This window comes from Gracilinanus agilis, chromosome 1 (assembly GCF_016433145.1).
Source record: "Gracilinanus agilis isolate LMUSP501 chromosome 1, AgileGrace, whole genome shotgun sequence".
NCBI classification, from domain to species: domain Eukaryota; kingdom Metazoa; phylum Chordata; class Mammalia; order Didelphimorphia; family Didelphidae; genus Gracilinanus; species Gracilinanus agilis.
In genome coordinates, this window is record NC_058130.1 from 80,246,483 (window position 1) to 80,271,681 (window position 25,199).

A 25,199-nucleotide genomic window follows, 5' to 3' on the forward strand; every position below is an offset into this window, starting at 1 on the left:
CACTTACTCAAGTGAGACAATTCCCTCCTTGGCATGAGAGACTGCCCTTTGCTGCTCAGCCTTTTTGGTATCTATCTTTGGTTGTTGAAATGCCTGGCTGGAGACATTCTCATAGGCTGGTCAAATTCCCATTTGGATTCTCATTCACAATCTGGAGGCATTCAGACCCAGACTTAGGATATTTTTAGCTAGGCAATATTTTCTACCTCCTTCCTACATTTCCCTCTCTTACTATCAGTATTTTGCTGTAATAAAGCTACTAAAGCTACTAACAGTCTCATGACTTAATATTTAATTATTAAAAATGGTAACCACAACTTTTTAAAAATTCTTATATTTGTCAAATCCATTTTTAATTATTACAATGTCTAATTCCAAATCAAGTTTCTGACATTAATTAGTTGTGTGACTCAGTGCAAGTCACTTTGCTCATCTTAGACTGTTTGATCATCTATAAAATGAGGATAATAATACTTGAAGGACTGTTCCTAAAAGGACTGTTGTAAGGAACAAATGAGTTGTTTGTTAAAAAAAATTTTAAGTGTCATACGAATATCAATTATTGTTATTTTATTGCATTTTTATGTCAGTGAATCAGCAAACATGTTGCTTCCTCTGTGATAGGCACAATGTTAAAGACTGGGGATTAAAAGAAAGGCAAAAACAGTCCCTTCCTTCAAGGAGTTCAGGTTCTAATGGAAGAGACAACATACAACAGTTTTATAAAGCCCCAAGTATAGTAAATTTTAGATACATTATAAAGCTAGCCTTATATTTTATTATATTTTTTTAATTATGGGAATGGGCATCAACAATTGTTTATTGAGCATGTACTAAATGTTTCATCTTCAGCATTTGGAGGGGGAATGCACAATACATCTTTTTTGGACCCTACAAGTGATTTCTTCAGTATCAGCAACTCCCAATAAGGAACCTTTCTCCAGCAATACAAGTTAGCACCTGCTCTATAACTTAGTCTTTGAATTACCTGGGACACTTAAAGTCTAAGTGAATTATCAATGGTCATAGAGTCAATATATGTATAGACAGAACTTGAACCCAAGTTTTCCCATTTCTAAGACAAGCTTTCTACCCATTGGACTTTACTGTTTCCAAAATGTGCATTTATTATAAATATTGTTCATTTTAATAAAGTCACTTATTCCAAGTCATGTCTCTATCCTTTGAAGGCATAGTAGGAACTCTGCTTTCTGAAAGATTATGTCTATGTCTGTGACCCACAAAATGAGTATGGCTCTGAGTGTTGGTCTGTATCTATTATTCAATGACTAGACAAGCTAAGTTCATAGAGGTTAATTACCAAAAGGTTTGCTACCAAATCCTTGATTTGGGACCACAATCATTTAATGCCATCAACTAAGTCGGATAGTTGAACCTGGGTTCAAGTTCTGTCTATACATATATTTTGTTGGTAGATGGAATATCTAAACCAACAAAATTGCTCATCTTTTTACAGAATTAAATATGAGTTTAGATTAACTGGACAATTTGACATTGAGTCCCTTTGGCTTGTTTTATTGAATAGATAATTATTGTTCTAAGATACATAGCCCAAATTGTTCATTCTTTGCAAAATAAGTATATCTAGAATCTAAGTTGAAAATTTTAGTCCTGTCTTTTGTCTACCAGATTCATAGTATTGTAAATTAATTAGCAATGTGTTAAGTAATAGCAGTATTATAATCAAAGCAAATGCATTGGTCTTATGCAAATACTTCAAACTTTACCAAAATCTATAAATTTTCAATGCTTTCTCAAGTCAATATATTTTCCCTTCCAAATGCCCCAACAAAGGGAAAGAGAAGGAATGAGAATTAACATTTTTATAGTGCCTACTATGTACCAGGAAGTTTATGCAGTACTTTTACAGATATCTCATTTGATCCTCACAGCAACCCAGCAAGGTAGTTTCTATTATTATTCCCCATTTACTGTTGAATAAATTGAGGTTAACAGAGGTTTACAACTGAAGATTCATAGAACTAGTAAGTATTTGAGGCTGGGCTGAAATTTGGATCTTCCTTACTCTAAGCTTTTTGTTGCACCACCAACTGCCTCTGAAAACAACAATTGAGAAACAATTGAAAAAGTTGATAAATTATAAGTGAATCAGATTTTGTTTGAAAAATACATACCAGGAAAAAGATATGACCCAGAAAGAATGACCCTCCTCTGTGGAATAATACCTGTTTGTAAATATGGAGCCAGCTGACTGAATGGAGAAGATAGTTTTTGGTTTCTGACCACTGGATATTACAGTTCCCATGATCATACTTGCTGTCAACCTCAATTTCTGATGTGTTGGACAAGGCTGAACACACAAACTGCTCCAGTGAGCTGTCTCTGGGAATCTGACAATGATAAAAAAAAACATTTAGAAGAGCAGGTTTTCTTCTTTTCTTTCTTCTAGTAGCATTATTTTATAAATAATACCTCATTCATATAAAATCAAGAACTCTGGAAATAATTGATAAGTGAAGGTAAACACCAAGAGTAGGTATCATACACCTAATTGTTGACATTGTGGTAAATTTATTAAATGTTTGTCTCAAGAAAACAAAAAGAAAAAGGTCTTTCAGCTTTTTTCTGGGTTTGCCAAAAAGTAGAGGGCAGATCTGTTTTCCAAGGGCAAGGACATGAAAATAGTACTGTCCATGGTAGTCATCAATGCCTTGCCTAAAGGAAAAGAGACTAGTTCCCATTGCTATTTTTATCTTTGGAAAATAAAATTTGTTACTCATGCACAATTTGTTTTCTTTCTTTCTTTTAATGAGAAAGAGTAAAGAATTCAAATACAGATTTGAAGCCAGGAGGCTCAAATAAACCTCTACAAATGGTATTCCTTCCAAAGAGGATCTAAAAAAATTTAGCTTCTCTAAGCCAGTATAGCAAGATTATTTTTTGTTAGAATTGAACAAGCTCTCATATTACATGGAATGGGGGAGGGGAGGAGAGTTCTACTTTAATCTTCAATTCGATTCAGCAAATATTTAATGAGCGGACCATCCAAGGCACTGACATAAATCAGAAAACACAAAGATGAAAAGGTCAGCATCATCTATGCCCTTAAGGAACTTCAACTTTTTGGGAAAGATACAGAATGTAAAAAAAATAATATTACAGAATTTTAAATAATTGTCTCTGATGAAGATATGGCTCTTCTCTTGTCAAGGTTAACCCCTCTCCCTATAATCCTAAATTATATCTTCCTGGTTTTCCCTAGAAAATTGATCCATAAACCATCTCCTCTAATCTTCAACCCCTTATCTACTGGCTCCTCTCCTACTGCCTCAGAAATTCTTAATTCTCCTCCATCCTTAAAAAGAAAAATCTTTCCTAGTCCAATCATCACCAATAGCTATTATCCCATACCTTTCCCCCATTTCTCAGATAACTTCATAAAAAAATTATTCCTCCACTAGCTCTCCCCTCATCCCTCTCCAACATAACAACCCAAATCAAACTTCTTTCTCTAAAGTAATCAGTGACCTCTTAATTGTCTTCTAACACAACTATCAGATTATTTCTCCTTAATCCCCATCCTTCTTGTCTTTTATGAAACATTTGACACTATTTACTCCTCTCTTCTCTTGAATACTATCACTTATCTGAATTTTCATGTTGCTGATTTCTCTTGATTTTCCTTCTAGCCATCTACTCCTTCTCATTCTCCCTTGCTTAAACATGATCTCATATTACAGCTGCTTATTGTCTATGTACCCTCTTCTATTCTTACTCAATACTTTCTCATGTTATATCATTTTCAGCTCCTATGCCTATAAATTATCATATTTATGCAAATGGAACAAAAATCAACATATCCAGCATTAGTCTCTGCTGGGAGTTTCATTTCCAGAAGAGATTCAGTTGTTTTGCACCAACTGATTACTAGACTTTTTTTACATGGATATCCCACAGGCAACTCCAGGCCAACATGTCCAACATAGAATTCTCTTCTCTTTCCCACATGTTTATTTTGTAAATACATATAAATATACTTAATATCTCCCCTGATAGATTGTAAGCTCCTTAAGAGCAGGGACTATTTTAATTCTGTCTTTGTATTCCCAGCACATCTAACACAGTGCCTGTCATTGGTGAGTACTTGCTGCTTGACTGAAGTATCAAGTAGAATAATGTGAAGAAAATGAAGTATAGAATATACTAATGGAGATCAAGAAGGGAGGTATTTCTGCTATGAGAGATAGGAAGAGGAGTGAGGAGCAGTGAAGGTTTCATGTAAGAGCTGGCACCTATATTAAACCTTGATGTTAAAGAGAATTTTTACTAAACAGAGGTGAGGGAAGAGGAACTTCATTCTATGCATGGGGAATGGACAGTTTTGTATAAAGATCCAGAGGAAGAGGGCAAGATGAGATAAAATACAAGTTATCTAATTTGACTATAATTTAGAGATACATAAGGAAGAGTGCAACATAAAAGGTTTTAAAGGTTGGTAAGAATCAGAGTATGGAGAGACTTAGGACTAAAGACTTAGAATAGGATGAAACCTTGGGAATTTTCTGTCCAAATCTTTCATTCTACAGAGAGGAAACCAAGGTCCAAAACAGTCAAGTTACATCTAATTTAAGTCTTTTAATAATTGCCTACTTTGTTTTAGCTACTGTGCTAAGTATTGAGGCAACAAAAACACAAGTGAAACAGTCTCTGCTCTCAAGGAGCTTATATTCTATTACAAAAGTGTCAAACATGCAGACTATGATACTCCCAAGTGTGGCCGAAACAAGATTAAAATATAGTTCTTATCTGATTTAAATGTAGAAAAATATTAATTTTCAAAGCAAGTATATACACATATGTGATTTTTTAAGTCAGTACATGGCCAGCGTGGATCCTAATATATGGCTTTGTGGTCCCTGTTTTTATCTTAGCTTGATACCACTCTTCAATTGGGCAGAGGGAGAATATAACACATTTGCAAATAAAAATAACATAAGGAAATTTGAGAAGAGAAAGAGTACTAATAATAGAGAGGGGAAGGATAAAAAGTATTCAAGGAAATCTTCACAAGAGGAGATGGTATTTGAATTAAGCCTTGAAAGAAAATAAGCATTCTTTAAAAAAAAAAAGGTAAAGAAAAGGATGGGACAGTATCCTATGCTCAAGAAATGTATTTTGTGAATGGCTGGAGGTAGAAGATATATCAAAATCAGGGAAAATCTGGTAAACTATCAGTATTGGCTTTGTATCCTAGGATGTCAACATTGTTGTCCTTTGTACTTAAAGATAACCAAAATGGCATCATCAATGATGTCTTTTGACTTGCACATAAATTGAATTTAAGCAAAGTTGCACAGAGTCATCAGGCTTACTCTCTTATGCAGGGTCATATAAGTCCAGTGACAAGACCAAAGTCAAGGCAAGTAGTGATGGTTCTGGATGCATTAGATGATCCTGGCTTCTCCAATGTCTAACCAAACTCTAAGCACTCCACAGCACCTATTCCATCTGCCTTCATGAGTGTTGGAACAAATTGTTCTTATCTGCCCCTTCCTCAGGGGTAGTCTTCTCCAGCTTGGGGTAGATTCTCCCTAATTCACTTGTGATTTGATGCTAGAAGGTTACCCTCAACCTTGTTTAGTCCATCTACTGAGATAGTTTTAATAGGGTGTGGCTACTGAGCACACTACAGTTTCTTGGAGCCACAGGTGAGAGTTTGGTGAATGGTGGACTCCAAGGGTCCAGAAAGGGGCTTGGCAAGTGGTCATATCAGAAGTACAAGTCCTCTCTGAACACTCTATCTACACTAAAATGTCTATATAAAGGAAATAAGTATGAACCTGGATTCAAATGGTAGAGGGGAGTCAGACAAAAATGGCATAAAGAATACCAGGCTAATGAGTTTGTATTTCAGCCCATAAGCATCAGTGATACTTTTTAGAACATGAGATCAATAAAACCTTATCCAAGGTCACCTAGATAGTGACGAATCAGGGATTTGAACAGATATTCCAGCCTGAAAAATAGCACTCTTTTTTATCTGCATTTTATATAAATGACAATAGCGATTATACAAAAACATGGAACATTCTTTTCTTTTCATATGTAATGGATGAGCACTCAAGTAAGAATTGTCAGAAAGTAGCTCAGATTTTTCAGTGGTCTTTGAAAAAAGAATGCTTTCTCTTTGCCCTTCCTCCCAGCTATATAATTTGATCATAAATTCAGAAATAACATCAAACCCCTAAGGAGGCATCATTTTTGAAATTTCAGTGTGGATATTAAATATTTTTAGTTATGTGAATCAAAGAATTTAGAAAGGGATCTGAAAGACTATAGATATCAATCCTTTCATTTGATACAGTTAAGTGGTTCAGTGGAGAGAGCACCAAACCAGGATTTAGGAGACCTCAGTCAAAATCCTGCCTCAGATACTAGTTGCAAACCCTGGGCAAGTCACTGGACCTCTGTTTGCCTCAGTTTATTTATTAGTAAAAGAGGGATAATAATAACCTACTTTCCAGGGTTCTTGTGAGGATCAAATGAAATCATAATTTTAAACTGCTTAACATAATGACTGGCACATATTACGTGCTATATAAAATCTAAGCTGTTATTATCATTATTGTTGTGGTTAATATATAGGAAAAAATTGAATAAGTTAAATAAAAATGTGCAAGATGCCCATATCCAGGTCTTAGGAATATAATTCTAAAGGGGGAAGGTACATTAGAACCCATCTTGTTCTACCCCTTCATTTTACAGATGAAGAAACTGAGGATCTTGGAAGGTTAAGTAATTTGCTCAAGGTCATCCATGTAGGAAGTATTGAAAGTGAGATTTGAACCTAGGTACTCTAATTCTTTTTTTTTAAACCCTTACCTTCCATCTTGGAGTAATACTGTGTATTGGCTCCAAGGCAGAAGAGTGGTAAGGGTAGGCAATGGGGGTCAAGTGACTTGCCCAGGGTCACACAGCTGGGAAGTGTCTGAGGTCAGATTTGATCCTAAGACCTCCTGTCTCTAGGTCTGGCTCTCAATCCACTGAGCTACCCAGCTTCCCCCCACCCCCACCAGGTACTCTAATTCTAAAAGAAATTAGAGTCAATAGCCCATTTTATGCTTTGATTAAATAAAGTGAATTTTGTGCTTGTATCTATCAAGTGCTCTTATATGATCTTAACATCTATAAGAAAGGTATTATTTTAGGATAAAAATCTTTCAGGCTGCATTTTTTCCTAAAGAGCCATTTAAAAAAATAAACAAAATAATCTTATATTGTCTGGAGCCTTTAGGCTCTGTAGGACTGTGAAGATGTGGTCTACTGTAGAAAATCATTTGTGAAAGCCTACTTGTTCCTTTCACTTATTTTCAGCTCTGAGTTAAAGTGATCTATATTGATTTTTTCAGGGGAAGGCCAGGAAGTTGATAGGTATAAAGACTAGATATCTTTTAAATACAATATAGCCATCTGTAATTTTCAATGGTAACTGAAGAAATAAAATGAGTTGAATCTTTGTTTTAGCAAAGTTTTACAATTAAACAAATTTAAGATTTATTTTTTATTACTCTAGCCTAGACTTATGATTTGCCCAGCCCCAAAATGATTGTTATTTCACTGGATATTCCTGCCAAACTATCATTCTCTTTTTTTGTTCCTGACACTCATTTCATTTCCCTCTCTATGCAAAATATCTTCCATATCTGAAAGCCTCTCTCTCTCCCCCCCTCTCTCTCCCTCTCTAACTCTCTCTCTCTCCCCCCCCTCTATCTCTCTCTGTCTCTGTCTTTCTCTGTCTCTGTCTCTGTCTCTCTCTTGCTGTCTCCCCATCCTCCATCTCCCCCTTTCCCTTTTTCTCTCCCTCTCCCTGTCCTTGTTTCTCCTCCTTACCCCCACCTTTTAGAACCAACCTGAGTGTCACATCCTATAGGAAATCTTCCCTCATGATCTCAGCAATTAGTGTTCTCTCCCTCCTGAAATGATCTTAATTCAGTCAAGTACATGCTATATCCCTTGTAAAATGTAAGTACCATCAGGGCAAGGCCTAGTCTTTGCTTTATGTCTTTGTGGTACTAGTTATTAGTAAAATGCCATGAACATAGTTGAACTGAAAAGAATCATCAGTGACTTTTCCTTCCCAAAATCCTACTGCCATATGAAAGAAGACCTTCTCGAGAAGATTATAGACAGAATAGACATATAGAATGAGGTACCCAGGATGTAAGCATTTGCAGTATGAATTCTTTTGACCTTTGGAAAATCACTTAACCTCTCTGGGCATTTTCTAATTTTAAAATTTGTGGGCTAGAAATGTTGATCTAAAGGTTTATTCTGATTCTGAATATTTTAAGTCTATTTGAATATAATAGAATACTAGATGTGGAATCATAGGACCTAGGTTCAAATTTGGCATTTACTAGATGTGTAGGTTGGGCAAATTTCTTACTATTTCTAGGCCTCAATTTCTTCATCTGTAAAATGAGGGGGTTTATACTAGATTATTTCTAAAATTCCTTCAAGCTCTAAGTCTATGATTCTATTATCTGTATATAGCTAAAATACACTAGATATTAAATACTTGATCTCTTTCTACTGGATCTCTTCTTATAAGCTGACTCCTCCTTATACAGCCAATCTCCTTCCCTGATCAACTTTAATACTTTCATTTATAAACCAAGAAGCAAAAGAAAAAAAAAACCCCAATAACAAATCCTGGACTCTCTGATTCTAATGATATCCTAAGAAAAAATGTCTAATATAAAGACACTAGACAAAGAATTTTAACTATAGGCAAAAGTCAGACTATAATAATAATAGCTAGTGTTTGAGTTGTAAGGTTTATGAGACAGTTTTTATATATTATGACATTTGATCCCCACTTCAGCTTGGTTAAGCAGGTATTATTATTATTTGTCCCATTTTGTAGATGAGGAAACCAAGACTCAGAAAGGTTAAATGATTTGTTCATGGTCAAATAAGTAGTAAATGTCAGACTTGAGGACTGAAACTCAAGTCTTTCTGACACTAAGTTCAAAATCCCTTGAATTCCATCATTTGAACTTTCATCTGGTCTGCTTTTTACATTGGACCTAAATGAGCTGATATTTAATACTTTAACAGAAGCAGTTTCTTAAGATGGTTGACATATAATTCTAGGATGCTTTAGTCTTGGACTATTGCCTTTGCATGTAAAACTTGCTACAAAGGATACCGTGCACAACCTAGAAAAGAAAAAGAAAAGCAAAAATTATTTATTCCTTTGTTTTCTTTTTAAATGAAAGGAAGTGTCATCATCCAGGAATCATTATTTTAAGCACCTGCAGAAAATGTCACTGCATTGTGTAATTCTATAGTGACTTTTATGGAGTAATTAAGGGATGAAGGATCAATGAACATCTATACCTCATTTAACTTGCCAGTGTAATTCAGCAACTTCTCAACATGAAGGTCATCAAAGCCATATTTGGTTGTCAAATCAGATTTCAGCTTCAGAGGGTCCCACACCACATTTCTTAGAGATAAGTTATATTCAAGTCCTATTTAAAAACATACACATCAGCATAGTCTAGTCTTAAAATTTTATCCCACCCATCATGTCTTTACAAATTGACACATTGAAAAGTACCCAGAAATAATATCAGCCTCTTCATAGAAAAAGTGCACAAAAAGGTGGAGATGGAAGGGCAGCAAGATATAGAATATATATAGATATAACAAGATAGAGAATATATATCTATATAGAATAGATATAGAATTCACAATAGCAGATAGCATTTTTTCCAGAAAATCCTTCAATAATTATTGGACATTAGAAAAATTGGAATGGACTTGTCAGAGACATTATAGTAAGGATACTTACACTAAGTCGAAGATTAAACATGATTAAACTAGACTGGATGAGATAACTAAGTTGATTTGAACTAAGTCTCTCAAAAATCAGAATGCTAAGTTTTTTACTACATACATAAATGGAAAAGGTATGAACTGAGGTAAGATATATATAATGTAATATGGAGGAGTTAAAATGAAAATATTAAAATATCAAGAAAATAGAGAGCAAACAACTCAAATAACAAAACAATGACTCTGATATAATACTCAAGACAGATTGTAATGCTATGTTACATGAAATACCATTTTATTCAGGAAGAAAAAGAACACATTCTCTTTGGAGAAAACCTCCCACATTATCTTTCAGTGTCTCTTCAATCCAGATGAGTGGATTTTTTCCTGCCTATCTTTTGGATCCATCTTTTCTTAGAACTGCAAAGGATCTTAGAACTCATATAATCCAATCTTAAACCAATTTAATTAATCCTCTATATTGTCTATTAAAATATTTATCCATTCTACTTGAAAATTTTCATTGATACAGAGTTCACTACTTAGGGAAGGTGCCTCTTCTTTTCCTGGATAGCTCTAATAACTACATTTCCACCCCTCTACTTATACATATAGTCCTAGATTTCCTAAGAACTGCAACTAGACAGAAGTAGTGCATTGTATATAAAAATTGGCAAGAAAGTGGCATGGAGAAGTGTGGCTTAGATGCAAATTTTATAACAAATGACAATTCTAAGAGGTTAGTTATTTTTTAACTTTGCAAGGTCACTATAACAGCAAAAAGATCCAGGCTGAGATTACACTGGGTGCCCAAAGAATGAAAGTAGTCTAAATTTAGTAACTCCTATATCAATTATAGGCCACCATCTCCTGCCTTCCATCTCCTTCCCATCCCACCTACAATCACTCAGGAGAGTAAAAAAGTAAGAGAATAATTGTCACAGGAATGGGGAAAGCAACAATCCCCCCCCCCACTAAATTGAAAAAGAAGCTTCCAAGACAGTTGAGTTGAAACCATGTAAAGAGGTGACAGCAGACACTTCAGAAGAAAGTGGGCCCTGAGGAAGCTGCCCCATCAGAGAGAATCTAAAAGCTTTTCATCTTTCTCTCTCTGGGATGGAATTAAAGCTCATGTAAGAGTAGTGGGCTCAGCAGCAGACCACAATACCTTCAGGGGTGACTTTAATCAGAACATTGACTGGTATAGGGACAGATCTGGAGCTAGTAAATCAAAAGAAACACTGTCAATTCCTTTCTTTGCCAGAAGCCTTGACCTTCTAATAATAATATCAACAACAACAATTCAGATAAAACCATACAAGGCTCTTCCCTCACAACTACCATTTGTGACCTTGGGCAAGTATCTTTCTTAACTTTTCATAAGTAGATTCCCCATTCATTTCCCAAGTGTATGTTCTCTTTATATAAAAATTCTAGTATAAATGAATCAAATGGCAGAAAGAAGAATTGGGGATGGATAAAAGAACCTAAAGATAAAAGGTTCTTAATTTTGATATCTGTATTTCAATGTAATTGGTTTCCTTTGAAATCATATGTATTTCTTTTATACATTTAAAAATGTTATTCTGAGAAGGTTCTGTAAGTTTCCCCAAATTGTCAAAAGTGTCTGTGACACAAAGGTTAAGAATGCCTTGTATATATGATGAGGTCCTTTGAATTCTTCTGTTTATAAATGACATTTTACAGATAGCCTCAAGTCCTAGAACAACTGCAGAGTCTCCTAAATGAGATCCATAATTATTTAAAAGAGTTTGATTTAACTATCCATGATAGAAATCATATATGAGTGAATTCTGTCCATGTACATACTCTAAAAGGGAAATTGGATGGATAGTATAATGCAAATATGCAATAAAGGCTTTTGCCCTTGCAAAAGTTAACTGAAAACTTCTGGCAGTTAAACCTTAGAAGCCTCACAAACAGTCAGTTGGTCCCTGAGGCTTGAGGAGAGCGGAAGGACCAACTGGAGCTCTACCTTTGGCTTTTGGCTTTGCTAATTTGCTAAACTTAGCTAATTTCTCTGGACCTCTCTCTGACCTTCTCCATACTATTCCCCTGTTACCTTTCCTGTTTTCCTGTGGGCTTTGTGAGGAAGGGTGGCTTTGGGGTTTTTAGTGAATAGACTTTGTGGTTTAGTTTCCCTATAGGCAAGTAGGACATCCTTGAATCAAACCATCCCTTACTTTGCTGATTTAGCATACCCTCTATTTTAAAGGTAGCCAAATCTTCCCTGGCTGAGAGAGCAGGTTCTCTCTCAGTCTAACCCATTTCTGTGACCCTACCCATCTTGAGTTTCTCCCTAGTAGCTTTCAGAAACCCTAACCCCTGTCTCCTTCAGACCAACCCTGAATTTCAATAAATCTCCTTGTTACCTAATCAAACCCTCTAGTGAATCATTGTGTTGAAGAATTAGGCAGGGGTTGAATGGGAAGGAATTATTCTCTTTTATTTCCTAAGGGAACTGGAGGCATCCATCTTAGGAGGAAGTAGTTGCCTGATACTTCCTCCTCGATCCTCATCAGTTTCAGTGACAGGGAGGAGCCTTGCAACTCCTCCTTTGAGGATTTGAGAAACTGACAAGAAAGCTCTCTAGTCAGATTTAAACATTTCTGACTGGCCCTATTCCTTGTGTCTGTAGAAGGACCTTTCCTGCCTGGAAGGGTTCAGCCTATTTCCCCAGTGTCCTCTGTCTCTAGCCTGAGTATCTAGTCTGTGTTAGCTGCCTCTCCTGAATACCTCACCTGTACCCTTATCATCCAAATACCACCTTGTCCATTCCTCCCTAAACTTAGCCATCCCTTCCATTCCTCCTCCTAATACCTATCTCACCATTATTCCTTCCCTTTAACCTTAAAGAGTCAAAGTACACAAATTTTTTGATAACAATAGTCAGTATAACTTGGATAGATACTATGCACAAACAAAGAGTAGAGTCTGTAATTTCCTATTTCATCTTTCCTTAAAGGTAAAATTGATTGATCTGTTAACACAGGTACAGCTCATCTGATGTCATTAAGAATTTCCACAAAAACACATCAGATAAAACAGCATTTTAGGAATTAGGTCCAGAAGAATAAAATAATTAATATTAATATAAGGCTTAGGAGACAGATAGGTGGCTCAGTGGATTGAGAGCCAGGCCTGGAGATGAGAGGTCCTAGGCAGAAATCTGGCCTCTGACACTTCCCAGCTGTGTGACTCTGGGCAAATCACTTAAGTCCCATTGCCTAGCCCTTACTGCTCTTCTGCCTTGGAACCAATATACTGTATTGATTCTAAGATGAAAGGTAAGGGTTAAAAAAATAATACTTTATGGTTTGCAAAGCAATATATATATAAACATAATTATACAAATATATATACATATTACTTCATTTGATCCTCACAACAATCTTTTGAAGTAGGTTCTATTATTATCTGCTTTAGAGATTAGAAAATGTAAACTGAAAGAGATTATATGACTTGCTCAGTATCACATAGCTAGTAAGTGTATGAAGTGATCTGGACTCAAGCTTTCTGATTCCAAGTCCAGCATTCTTTGTAAATAGTAGATATTTTCATGCGGAGTCAAAATTTAAACTATCAAGGCCATAGGCATGTATTTACACAAATTTGACCCCAAAATATGGAATCAAAACCACAGGACTAAGCTGAATGGAACAGAACTGGTTGAGATCTGGTAGTTTTGGCCTGAGGACAGAAGAAAGGTGGGAACTAGAACTAGTGCTATGACCTGCCATGTTAAGGCAAATTTGAGAAAGGAAGAAACTGCTGAATTTGGGATGACAATTTGAGAGGATTTGGATCATAGATCACCACTCCCACCATGGATGACATCTTATAAGTCCTGTAAGTGTGAACAAGGAAAATCAAGCACATCTGTATACAATAAAGCTTGAACACATGCAGCAAGATAGAAAGAAGCTTCACAATGTTTAAGAAAAGAAGGGAGGGGGGCATGCTAGGCATAAGCAGAGGCTATTTTTGATGTTCAACTTCCTGTCAGGATGCATCAGTGGTGTTTAGAACTGCATCGTTATGGCACTCCATCTGAGAAAATCAAAGTACATTTCCTAACTCAGACTATGAAGAAACCTTCTCCATGAATTTCCTTGATATCTCTCTCTCTTGAATTTCCATAATATCTCTCTCTCTCTTTTGGTTCCCCTCTTGCTACCATAATACATAGTCTCCTTTATTGGACCATTATCTATGTCATCACTGACTCGAAGTATATCATAAGATTTTGTCCAGGGCTCACCTCTTTATTCTCTATATTCTCTTATGTGATGAACTCATGTGAGAATTAAAATTAATGTCCAACATACTCCAAGCATTCTATTTATAAAGTTTATTAATACTAACTTGAAGCAAAGGAAAATAAAAACTAGAGAGCTCACCTAACCACGCATTCGGGGAAAAGAGAGACTGAGAGGCGGAGTTCTCTACAACAATACACAAACAATGTAAGCATGCAACTTGGGGACAAAAGGAAAAGAATTCTGGGTAATACTAAAAGGAATTCTGGGGAACATAGTCCTGGGGTAGAACATTCTAACTACATACCTCATTAGATTCAATTACCATCTCAATGCATGATGACTCCCAGATCTATCTATTCAGCCTGGTCTCTCTCTTGAGCTCCACTTCCCACTGTGGTTCAGTTATGTCCATCACAAAATGCTTATTGGACATTTCAAACGAAACTACCCTGTGGTATCTGCTGGTGATGGAATACTATTGTGCTCAAAGGAATAAAGAACTGGAAGAATTCCATGTGAACTGGAAAGACCTCCAGGAATTGAGGCAGAGTGAAAGGAGCAGAACCAGGAGTACATTATACTCAGAGACTGATACACTGTGGTACAATCAAACATAAGGGACTTCTCTACCAGCAGCAATGCAAGAATCAAGAGCAAGGCTGAGGGACTTATGAGAAAGAAAACTAGCCACACTCAGAGGAAGAATTGTGGGAAGAGAAATACAGAAGAAAAACAACTGCTTGAACACATGGGCTGATGGGGATATTAATGGGGATGTAGACACTAAATGATATCTCTAGTCCAACTATCAATAATATTGAATTAGGTCTTAATCAATGATATATGTAAAACCCAGTAGAATTGTGCATTGGCTGAGGGGGCTTAAGGGGGGCTTGGGGAGAGGGAAAGAACATGAAACATGTAACTATGGGGAAATACTCAAAATAAAAATATATTAAATTTTTTTTAAAAATAAAAAATAAAAATAAAATAAAATAAACTCTCCATAGACATCTCTAAACATGACCAAAAAAGGAGCACACTGTCTTTATCCTTGAACCCATCTTTTCCAGCTCTTCTCATTAACTGTTAAGGATACCAACATCCTTCTAATCACTCCCATGGTCAGTTCCTCACTCTCCCCAATCACATATCCAATCAGTTGTCAAATATTATTTCTATACACAGCATCTCTCGCATATGTTCCTTTCCCTTCACTCATAGTTCAAGGCCCTGCCCCTCATTTTACAACAGTGAGAGAGAAGCTCAATTCTGACTGGAGCTTGGAGTATATGTGATGGCCTAATATGAAGTAAGACTAAAAAAGTAGGGTAAGAGTCCCTGAATGCAAGGCAAAGAAATTTGAATTTTGCTTGCTGCATAATAGGGGACCACTGAAAATTTATTAGCCAGGAAAAAGCATGATCAGATCTCAGAATAAGGAAGATTAATCAGCCAGCCAGTGAAGGACAGATTAAATGGGGGGTGGAGGTGGGGAGGGGAGGGAAGATTGCAAAAAGAAAGATGTGCCAGGAAGTTGTTTTCAATTCTTTGTTGTTGTTGAGATTTTTTCAGTCATGTCTGACTCTTAATGACTCCATTTGGGGCTTTCTTGTCAAAGACATTGGAGTGTTTGCCATTTCCTTTTTTAGATAATTATACAGATGAGAAAGCTGAATAAATTGCCTAAGGCCACACAGCTAGTGTCTAAGGCCAGATTTGAGCTCAGGAAGATAAGTCTCCTGACTCTGGGAATGGAACTCTATTAATTGTTCCACCTAGCTATCCATTTTTTGAAATCTTGTAAATAATAATGAGACTCTGTTGTATGATAGCAGCTATGAAAACAGAAGGGTCACTAGGTCTGTATCACAAAGAGATCCAAAAAAAAGGAAAAAAGAAAAGGACTCAAGTAAAAAAACTATTTATGGCAGCTCCTCTAATAGTAGCAAAGAATTGTAAACTAATGGGATTTCTATTAACTAGGGAATGGCTGAACAAGTTGTAGTATATGGATGTGATAGGATATTATTGCACTCTAAGAAAGGATGAGCAGGATGATTTCAGAAAAACCTGGGAAGACATATGAACTGATACAAAGAGACATAAGCAGGACTGGAAGAGCATCGTACACAGCAATAGCAATATTGTATGATGATTAACTCTGGATCCCTTAGCTATTCTCAGGATTGCAAAAACTAAGGCAATTAAGAAGGATTTATAGTGAAAAATACTATCCACTTCCAGAGAAAGAACCTATGAAGTCTGGATGCAATTTGAAGTGTACTATTTTTTTACTTTATTTTTTCCATGTTCATGTTTTCATTTACAAACTAATATAGAAATATGCTTTATATGACTGAACATGTATAATCGATACCAAATTACTTACCTTCTCAATAAAAAGGGAGGCAAGGAATGAAGGAAGAGAATTTGGCATTTAAATATTTAGAAAATGCATGTTGAAAATTGTTTTTACATATAATTGGAAAATATGAAATATTTTATAAATATCTAAAAAAGAAAAGAGCAAATACAAGATACTTGGGATGGCAAATTCAACAGGATTTTAAAAGTTATTATATATGAAATGAGAGAGAAAAGAGTCAAAAATTAAATTAAAATTTCAGATATGAGAGACCAGAAAATAGTAATACAATTGTTAGAAATAATAAAGAAAGAAAAAGATTATGAAGGACAGAATATAAACTCAGTTTTGGAAACCTGAATTTGAACTACTTGTGGATCTGTTAAGGAGAGAAGTCCCATACAGTATTGGAGTTGGTGGCCTGGACTTCAGAAAGTAACATCAGTCCTAAAGATGGAGCTATGGGAATCATTGAAAAAAATTAATCAGGGGGGCAACTGGGTAGCTCAGTGGATTGAGATCCAGGTCTAGAGATGGAAGGTCCTACATTCATATCTGACCTCAGACACTTCCTAGCTATGTGACCCTGGGCAAATCACTTAACCCCCATTGCCCAGCCCTTACCACTCTTCTGCCTTGGAACTAATACATAGGATTGATTCCAAGGTGGAAGGTAAAGGTTTAAAAAAATAAAAAAAATTAATTGGAGCTATGTAAATGAATAGACCTGCAAAAGAAGAGAGTTTAGAAAGAAACAGTCATGGCAGAATATTGGAGAATAATACTTTATGAAATTGGGAAGAAGACAAGGAACTGATGCTGAAGAGAGAGAAGCAATAGAGAAGAGAGAGATGGGAACAAAGAACTTGAACTCAAGGAAGTAGAATTTACCAGAAGGAAGCAACAGGCTACAACAAAAATTATAAAGGGGTCTTGGATAATGAGGACTGAAAAAAATATCCTTTAGATTGATGATGTCATTGGTGACAATTGAGAAGGAACTTTTAGGAGGAAATTGGAGGAAGGAAGTCCCATTGTAAGTAGATCAGAATATAAATGCTATGAGAAAGTAACAGTACATGTGGAAAACTTGTAAGAAGTTTGGGTGTAAAACAGAGTAGAGATTAACACTGGCTGACAATACTGCTCAAAGGCAGATTTTTTTGAGCATCAGAGAGACTTGAGCATACTTCTAGGCACATGGATGGTAAAAGAATACTACAAAGGGGAGAAATTAAGAACGAATACATGAGATATAAGGCTATAACAAGATTCTTGATGAAAGAGGATATGATAGGATCAAGAGTGCAAAAAAAATATAGTAAGAAGTCCAAACTTTACCACTTCTTCAGCTAAGCAGAAGCAAAAAAGAAGAAAAGGAATGATGTGGCAAAATTTTGAGGAGTTGAAAAAAAGGTAAGTGAGTGACCACTGGGCAGCCTAAAATTTCTCAGTAGTGTAGGAAGATAGGTCATGTGCTTCAAGGTTTCTGTTTTATCCTAGGTCCCACAAGTTCTTTATTGACAGAGTGAGATCTGAAGAGACTATGTCTTCTGACTCCTGATCTACAGCTTTTACCATAGCACTACAGAACAATAACAAAAAATATTTCTTTAAACAGTAATATAAAAATTAGTTCTCTGAATGAGCAAATGCAAAGAAAACCTAAAATAATTCCAAATGATTGATAGCCAAAAAATGACTAATTGGTCATAGAAATGTATTCCTTAATAACAGGCTAAAGAATACATTTTAATTATTCATATAACCAGATTAAATGACTATGATGATTGAACTGGTGAATCCCAAAGACTCAGAAATAATTTATTCTCTCCCAATAAAATATATGGCTCCATTTTGAAAGAACATGTCCCCCTAAAGATAAGAGAAATGAAAACAACTTTCAATAGTGTACAGATATAATTTTTTTATGTAATCTCCTTCTTTTAGTAGTGAGTCATTGGCAAGTGAAGTCAAAATGTTCAAAGAAAAGAGTTCCTTTTAATCATATTCTAAGTTGCAATTATATTTGCAAATATAAAGTAAATCAACTGCTGCCATTTGGGCAATACACAAATATTCTGGATGCCAAATGGCAGCTAGCCAAATTGAGGTCACTGAGCCTAACCCAATGAAGTGTTTTATTTGGCTTTTTTCCCTTGCAGTTTGATACTCATGAGAAAAAAAAGAGTATAGTCATTCTAGCTGTGATTGTGCCTCAAGTCAAGAGATTCAGCAACAGGAAATTAACCATTGATAGGCATGAGTATGTCCTGTTCTTCTAATGGCCATATATGGAAAAATCTCTGTCACTGAGCAGAGTTCCCGACTAATTACTTAGCATATATAAACTAATAGGTGAAAAGGTCACCGAAAAAAAATGAAGGTAGTGGTGAGACAAGTTATTTCTAGTGTAAAGATAATTTATCAGGACATTTAGGAGGCTTTAAAGATTACAAAACATATACATTATCTTAAATACAAATACAATACACTATAGGATCATATAAATGTAAATCATCCTTAAGATTGAAACAGGTAAAATTAGACTTCAGAATTTTTCTATGGATTTCTTTTTTGTTGAGGTGGGAGAGGGGATGGTTAATAACATGATAGAGTGACTAAAGTGCTAGACTTAGAATCAGGAAGATGGGTTCAAAGGATACCTCTAACACATGATGGAACCTTGAGCGAGTCAATTAACATCAATGCGGCTCAAACAACTTCCTGGGACTCAGATGGCATCCATCATAGTTGTCTATGGTGGTGATAAGAAATCGCTACACTAACAAAATCATAGATTACTCAATTTCATGTAACTCTGTTAGCATAGATAACTTTTTTGGCTACACATGATTATCTTTCTTAGATTTTTAGAAAATCATTAGTATACGAGGAAATCTGAATCTGCATCAGGGCACAAAAACAAACATAATTAGCTACTTACAAATGAACTATGTCTATTATTATTCACAACTCCCAAAAGAATTTAGATTATATCTGGACATGATCAGAGATGATTCTAATTTCAGTCAGCAGGAAGATGGAGTCTAGAGAACATGCCCAGGTTGGGAGAAATAAGCCACAGTAGACCATGCCAATTGGCTGGTCAAACTGGGTTTTATAAGAATATGATAAGCCTTCAGGAGTAGAAACCAATGAGTTGTCTAAAGAAGGATAAACAAGCCTAGTGTGGAAAAGGAGCAGTTGTTTTGGCACCTCTCGTTCAGGTCAATAGTGGAATCTGGCCTTGCACTTCTTGCCTGGGCAAAATAAGAAGTCTCAGACTTCAAAAAGATTAATAGGACAGAGGAGAGGAGAATTTCCAAATACCATCTTCCAGATTCAAGTTTTCCCCTATATACACAGTATCTTATATCCATGTAGATTTTCTGACAGTGTACATTTAATATGCAACAATTATAAGAGTACCTACCAATAACTTCCACTTTTTCCTCCTGCAGAAATTTCAGGATTGTAATGGTCACATTTAGTCCTATTTGAGCAGCTTTAGAGAAGGTTTGATTTATTGGTAACCAATCCAAATCTTCTACAGATGCTAAAAAACTGTAATTACAATGAGAGAAAAGTTATAACTTTCAAACAATATTAATGTCCAACTCAAAAAGTATTATTGCCAAAGACTCTTTTCTCCATCTCTTCCTCAGTTTCTATTCTGGTTTAAATAGTCTTTATGATTAAACAATAAAATTCACTATTTGCAACAGGACAAATATTTATTAAGTGCCTTCTGTATGCGATGCAGTGTGCTAAATGCTGTAAGGGATGTCATAAACTCCATCCTTGGAAAAATCTTATATTCTAGCAGGGGCTGAGATACAAAGACAGATATAAACAACACTTAATATTACAAAATGAGTTCATTAGAGAGTTTCAACACAAATTGCTATGTGAGGTCCAAGGCTAAAGAATATTACTTGATTCTTTAGGTAACTAATCTGTTACAGTAAGAAGAACATTCAAAAAGGCAAGTAGAGTGTCATTTCATTATAAAATTGATCATTATTTCACAGATTTGATATACTGTGAATAATCAAGCTCTCCACAGCATAACAATTATATAAATGTTCAAATGGAAAACGCTAATATCCCTGAATTCTCCCATAACAAGGTTCTTGGTCTCCTGTATCAGCAACATCATAACTTTCAGTATCAAGTCTGGTCTCTATAACTGAAATAACTAAGCAACAGCCTACTTGATTACATTATTTTGGTCATTTTAACTGCTCAGGGTTAGGTAGGTGAACCAATCAATTATTACACCGGCTGTAATGAAGACAGCTGAAAATACTGGATTAATTTTAACACAGCCAATTCATTTATATCACAGAGATGTGATCTATATTTCTGAAATTAATGAATCACAGACTCTGAAGAAAAAGGAAGGTGAAAAAGTCCCAGTATCACAGAATGTTTGCATCAGAAGGCCCCATCTGATCACATAGAACAATCCTCTCATTTTTTATAGATAGAGTAGAGATTCCAAGCCCCTTTTCTTTTCAAGGGTCATAAAATTTAGACACAGCGGGAATTTAGAAATCGTCCAAACCTATAATTTTTACAGAAGGAGAAATTGAAGTCTGGAAAGGGAGAAGTGACTTGCCTAAAATGATACAAGTATTTAAATAAGGCAGAAAACAAGTATTTATTAAGCACCTTCTTTGTGCTAGAAACTGTGCTCTGCACTCTACAAATAATCATTTGATCCTCATAATAGGTACTATTACTCTATTTTGTAGGAGAAGAAACTGTAGCAAGCAAAGAATAAGTGACTTACCAGGTACAGCATTCGTATCTACTTCCTCATCTAGCTGCCTTAGGTTATTTTTTTAATCCTTACCTTCGGTCTTAAAATCAATACTAAGTATAGGTTCCAAGGCAGAAGAGTAGTAAGAACTAGGCGATTGGAGTTGTGACTTACCCAAGGTCACACTGCTAAGAAGTTTACACCTAGCTACCCCTCTGATTTATGTTATTAAATGAAGAAGGCAAAATTCAAGGTCAGGTCTTGCCTCATATCTAAAGGATAACAGCACATGAGGCTAGAATCCAGTTTTCCTGACTCCATACAAAACTGAAAAATAGAAAAAAAAATTTACTTGGGGAATAAGGGAAGGAAATAAGCACTAAGTTCCTCCTATGTGTGAGACACTGCACTATGGACTTTTAAAAATATCTAATTTTATCCTCAGGACAAAGTGTTCCCATTTTACAGTTTAGGAAACTGAGGCAAACAGAAGTAAATGATTTTGCCAGGGTCAAAAACTAGTCAGTGTCTGATGCAGGATTCAGCCTCAGGTCTTCCTGAATCAAGGTCCAGCACTCTATCTTCTGAGTCATCTAGTTGTTCAGTGCTAAACTGAAGGTATAAAAGTCTGATTTCTAATTTTTATCTAAGTTAAAGTTAGTTTGAAAATATGACCAATATCAGGGCAGAATATGGTATATATTCCCAAAGAATAAAAACAGGAATATCACAGAATACTTGGCCCTGGGAATTAGAAGGGATTTTTAATTACCTCTAGCCCACCTGAATAGAAATTCTTTTTCACAACATATATCTAGGAATTAGTAAAAACAGGCAAGCTCTTGAGGTAGTTCATTCAACTTTGGGAAAACTCTAATGGTGAGTGCAATTTTCCCCCTCAAATAAAACCTAAATCAGTCCTTCAGGCAATTTCTCAATGAGGCCAGTCAAGCAGTCAGTTAACATGCATTTAATAACACCTTCCTAAGTGCCAGTACACAGGTAAAATTCCTCTTTTGCTGAGAGCTGTTGAAATACTTGAAGGCAGGAATAATGAAGATAGGGTCTTATTAATGTCATAACATTGGTAAGATCATTTGACATTTATATAGTACTTCAAAGAGCTCTCTATTTTCTTATTTGAGCTTCACAACATTTTTGTAATATATAATAATATATTATAAGGTAATATAACATAACATAATATGAAGATATTAATCTTTATTTTTAAATTTTATTTTATTACATTATTATACATTACAGATCACATGCATATAATTATATGCATATTAATTCATATAATATAATGATATAATAAAATACATAAAATTAAATATATAAAATTAAAAATTAAAATATATAATTATATAATAAAAATAAGATAAATTATTTATTATATGATATTTATTATAATTATATATATTATATTTTATATATAAAGTATATATTATATTATGAATCTTTTGATTTATTTTAAATTTTATTATATTATTATATATTACATATTGCATGCATATAATTACATATATATTAAAATATCACATACATATAACAAAATAAGATAAATCCAGATGCAATAATAAAATAAGATGAATCAAAAGATTCAAGAAAACTGAGTCTTAAAGAGATCAACAAATGAATATATTTATTTTATTTTCCCATGGTCAAACAATTACTGAGAAGTCAATGGCAGGCTCTAAATCCAGGTGTTTAGGCTCCAAGTCCAGTATTGTAGTCATTGCTCCAAGTCTGATTCATGGTAGGGATAATATATTCCCATCTAACTTTTATATTTTATATCTACATATACATGAGAATTTAAAACACTAAATTTCTCTCTTTTAAATTGTTTTTCTTTAGTCTCACGGAAGAGTTAGTGAAAAATCTGTCTTGATGCTACAGTCCTTTGAAATTTGTAATACAAAGAACATGAACTCATTAGGTTTTGCAACAGTCTTGTAAATATTAACATTCATATCTTCTAGGAATAAGTTGGAGCCACTTTCCCTGGGGTTATACAGACGAACTTGAGCTCTGTCATGCTGTCATGAATTTGCTTTCTGCTCTTTACTGCTCACTGTTTTATTGCTAGCCAGTATTTAATTTTTGCCAGTCAACCCACACAGTCACAATATGTATATTTTCTTGAAGAATGAGGTGTGATTAAAAAGCAATAAAGCTTTTGCCCCAAGGCAATGGGTTACTAAATGCCTCACCTAAATATTGACTAGCAGAAATACTCCAAAAAGTTTCATTTCACAAATTTCTTCCTCCATCATTTCTGCCACTGAATCATTTACTTCTTTGCTACTAGGACACAAACAGACATGACAACTGATTCCTTTTTCTCTTCTACCCCCCAGTCTCCTCCTATCCATTTACTGGAACCCAAGCTATCCTCCATTTAAAAATTAAAATTAAAAAAATTATTGCAGAGGACAAGTAAGATGTTAAGGAAGCTCCTATTTTCCCCTTAAAGGAAGATGTCAGCTATGGGCTCCCACTGAAAGAAACTTTTCTAACCTATGATCTGTGGAGTGTTTTATGAGGTAAAACCTAATGAGTTTTTGAGGGAGGAAAACAAGCTGTTTTGGCAAACAAAAAACACAGCAAATGACATCCACCATGTTGTGTGTATGGGAAACTGTCTAATGGGTAATAAAATAAGCACCCCGTTGTTGCATAACAGAGCTGGAAGCTAAGTAGCGCACCTACATGGGAAATTTAAGGAGTTTACAAGCACAATGATCTTAGAAGAGATCATGGTAAAGTAAGTAGAGATTCATTGTGAAAATGTATTGTATATCAACCATGGCCATAAACTAATGCAGCTAAATATATATACATATGCATATTTGCTTCTGTATGTCATATATATTATATGCATTCCATATTTTGATTTTACAGAAGGGAAAACCAAAAGTTTCATGATACAGCTTGTGTTTGTTATCTAAAGGATGCAATAATATGATGATTCTGCTAGTCATTGTCTCTATACTATCTATATAAGCTAGGAAGCATGGTGGATGGACTATGTGACTCATTAGGAAATTTTTCCCATTATCTATCTTCTGTGCCAAGAGTAGAGTAGCTAATAACTTTTTACTTGTTTTAATGATAAACTGCATCCCTCAAAAGGTGGTGGAAATAATAAGTGATAGTGTTATTATGGATTGATTCTCAAAATAAAGAGGAACTAAATGTTGAGAAGGAAAAAATAGGAAAAAGGAGGAGAAAGTGGTCATCCTTGCTTAGAATGAGTGACAGACTTTTTTAAAAGAGTGAAGCTATGTATAACAGGTACCCCAGAGTAGCTAGAGAAGATTCTGAAGAGAGAAAAATACATAGGATCTCATAAACAATATTCTATGAGCAAAGTTGGGTCAGGAAAGAAAGGAAGCTTTCAACAATAAAATTATGAAGACACAGAAAGGACCTAAGATAGAAAAGGTAGGGTTGTTAAAAGAGACCAATGAAGGTGCAATAGGAATTCATCAAACTTCAGACTTTTAAAAAGAGATGCAAATGCAATAAATAAATACACATATGTATTTATTTACATAAACAGTTATGGCATCACTTTTTGGAGTAGCAAAGAATAAAAAACAAAGCCAATGCTCATCAATCAAGACTCATGAATTGTGGTACATGACTATAATGGAATGTCACTATGCTGTAAGAAATTATTAGTAGAGGGCAGCTAGGTGACTCGGTGAATAGACTTGGAGTTGAGAGGTGCTGGGTTCAAATGTGAACTGAGGCAATTCCTAGCTGTGTGATACCAGGCAAGTCACTTAACCCAGATTACCTAGCCCTTACCCCCCCCCCATTCTGCCTTGGAACTGATAGTATCAATTCTATGACAGATGGTAAGATTTTTTTTAAAAAAATGATTATTGGGATGAATGCAGAGGAACCTGGGAAAACTTGTATAAACCTATGCAAATGAAGTAAA

General features: G+C 35.1%; 1 protein-coding gene across 1 annotated transcript in view; it reads right to left on the reverse strand.

The window, feature by feature from the left end:
* The window catches only part of ABCA13 (ATP binding cassette subfamily A member 13), a 474,630-nt gene that overhangs the window by 391,568 nt on the left and 57,863 nt on the right, over positions 1-25,199 (reverse strand). Inside the window, 3 exon segments of the mRNA XM_044676455.1 lie at positions 2,208-2,372; positions 9,385-9,518; positions 19,913-20,043. Of these exon segments, the coding sequence (XP_044532390.1) occupies positions 2,208-2,372; positions 9,385-9,518; positions 19,913-20,043 (430 nt within the window).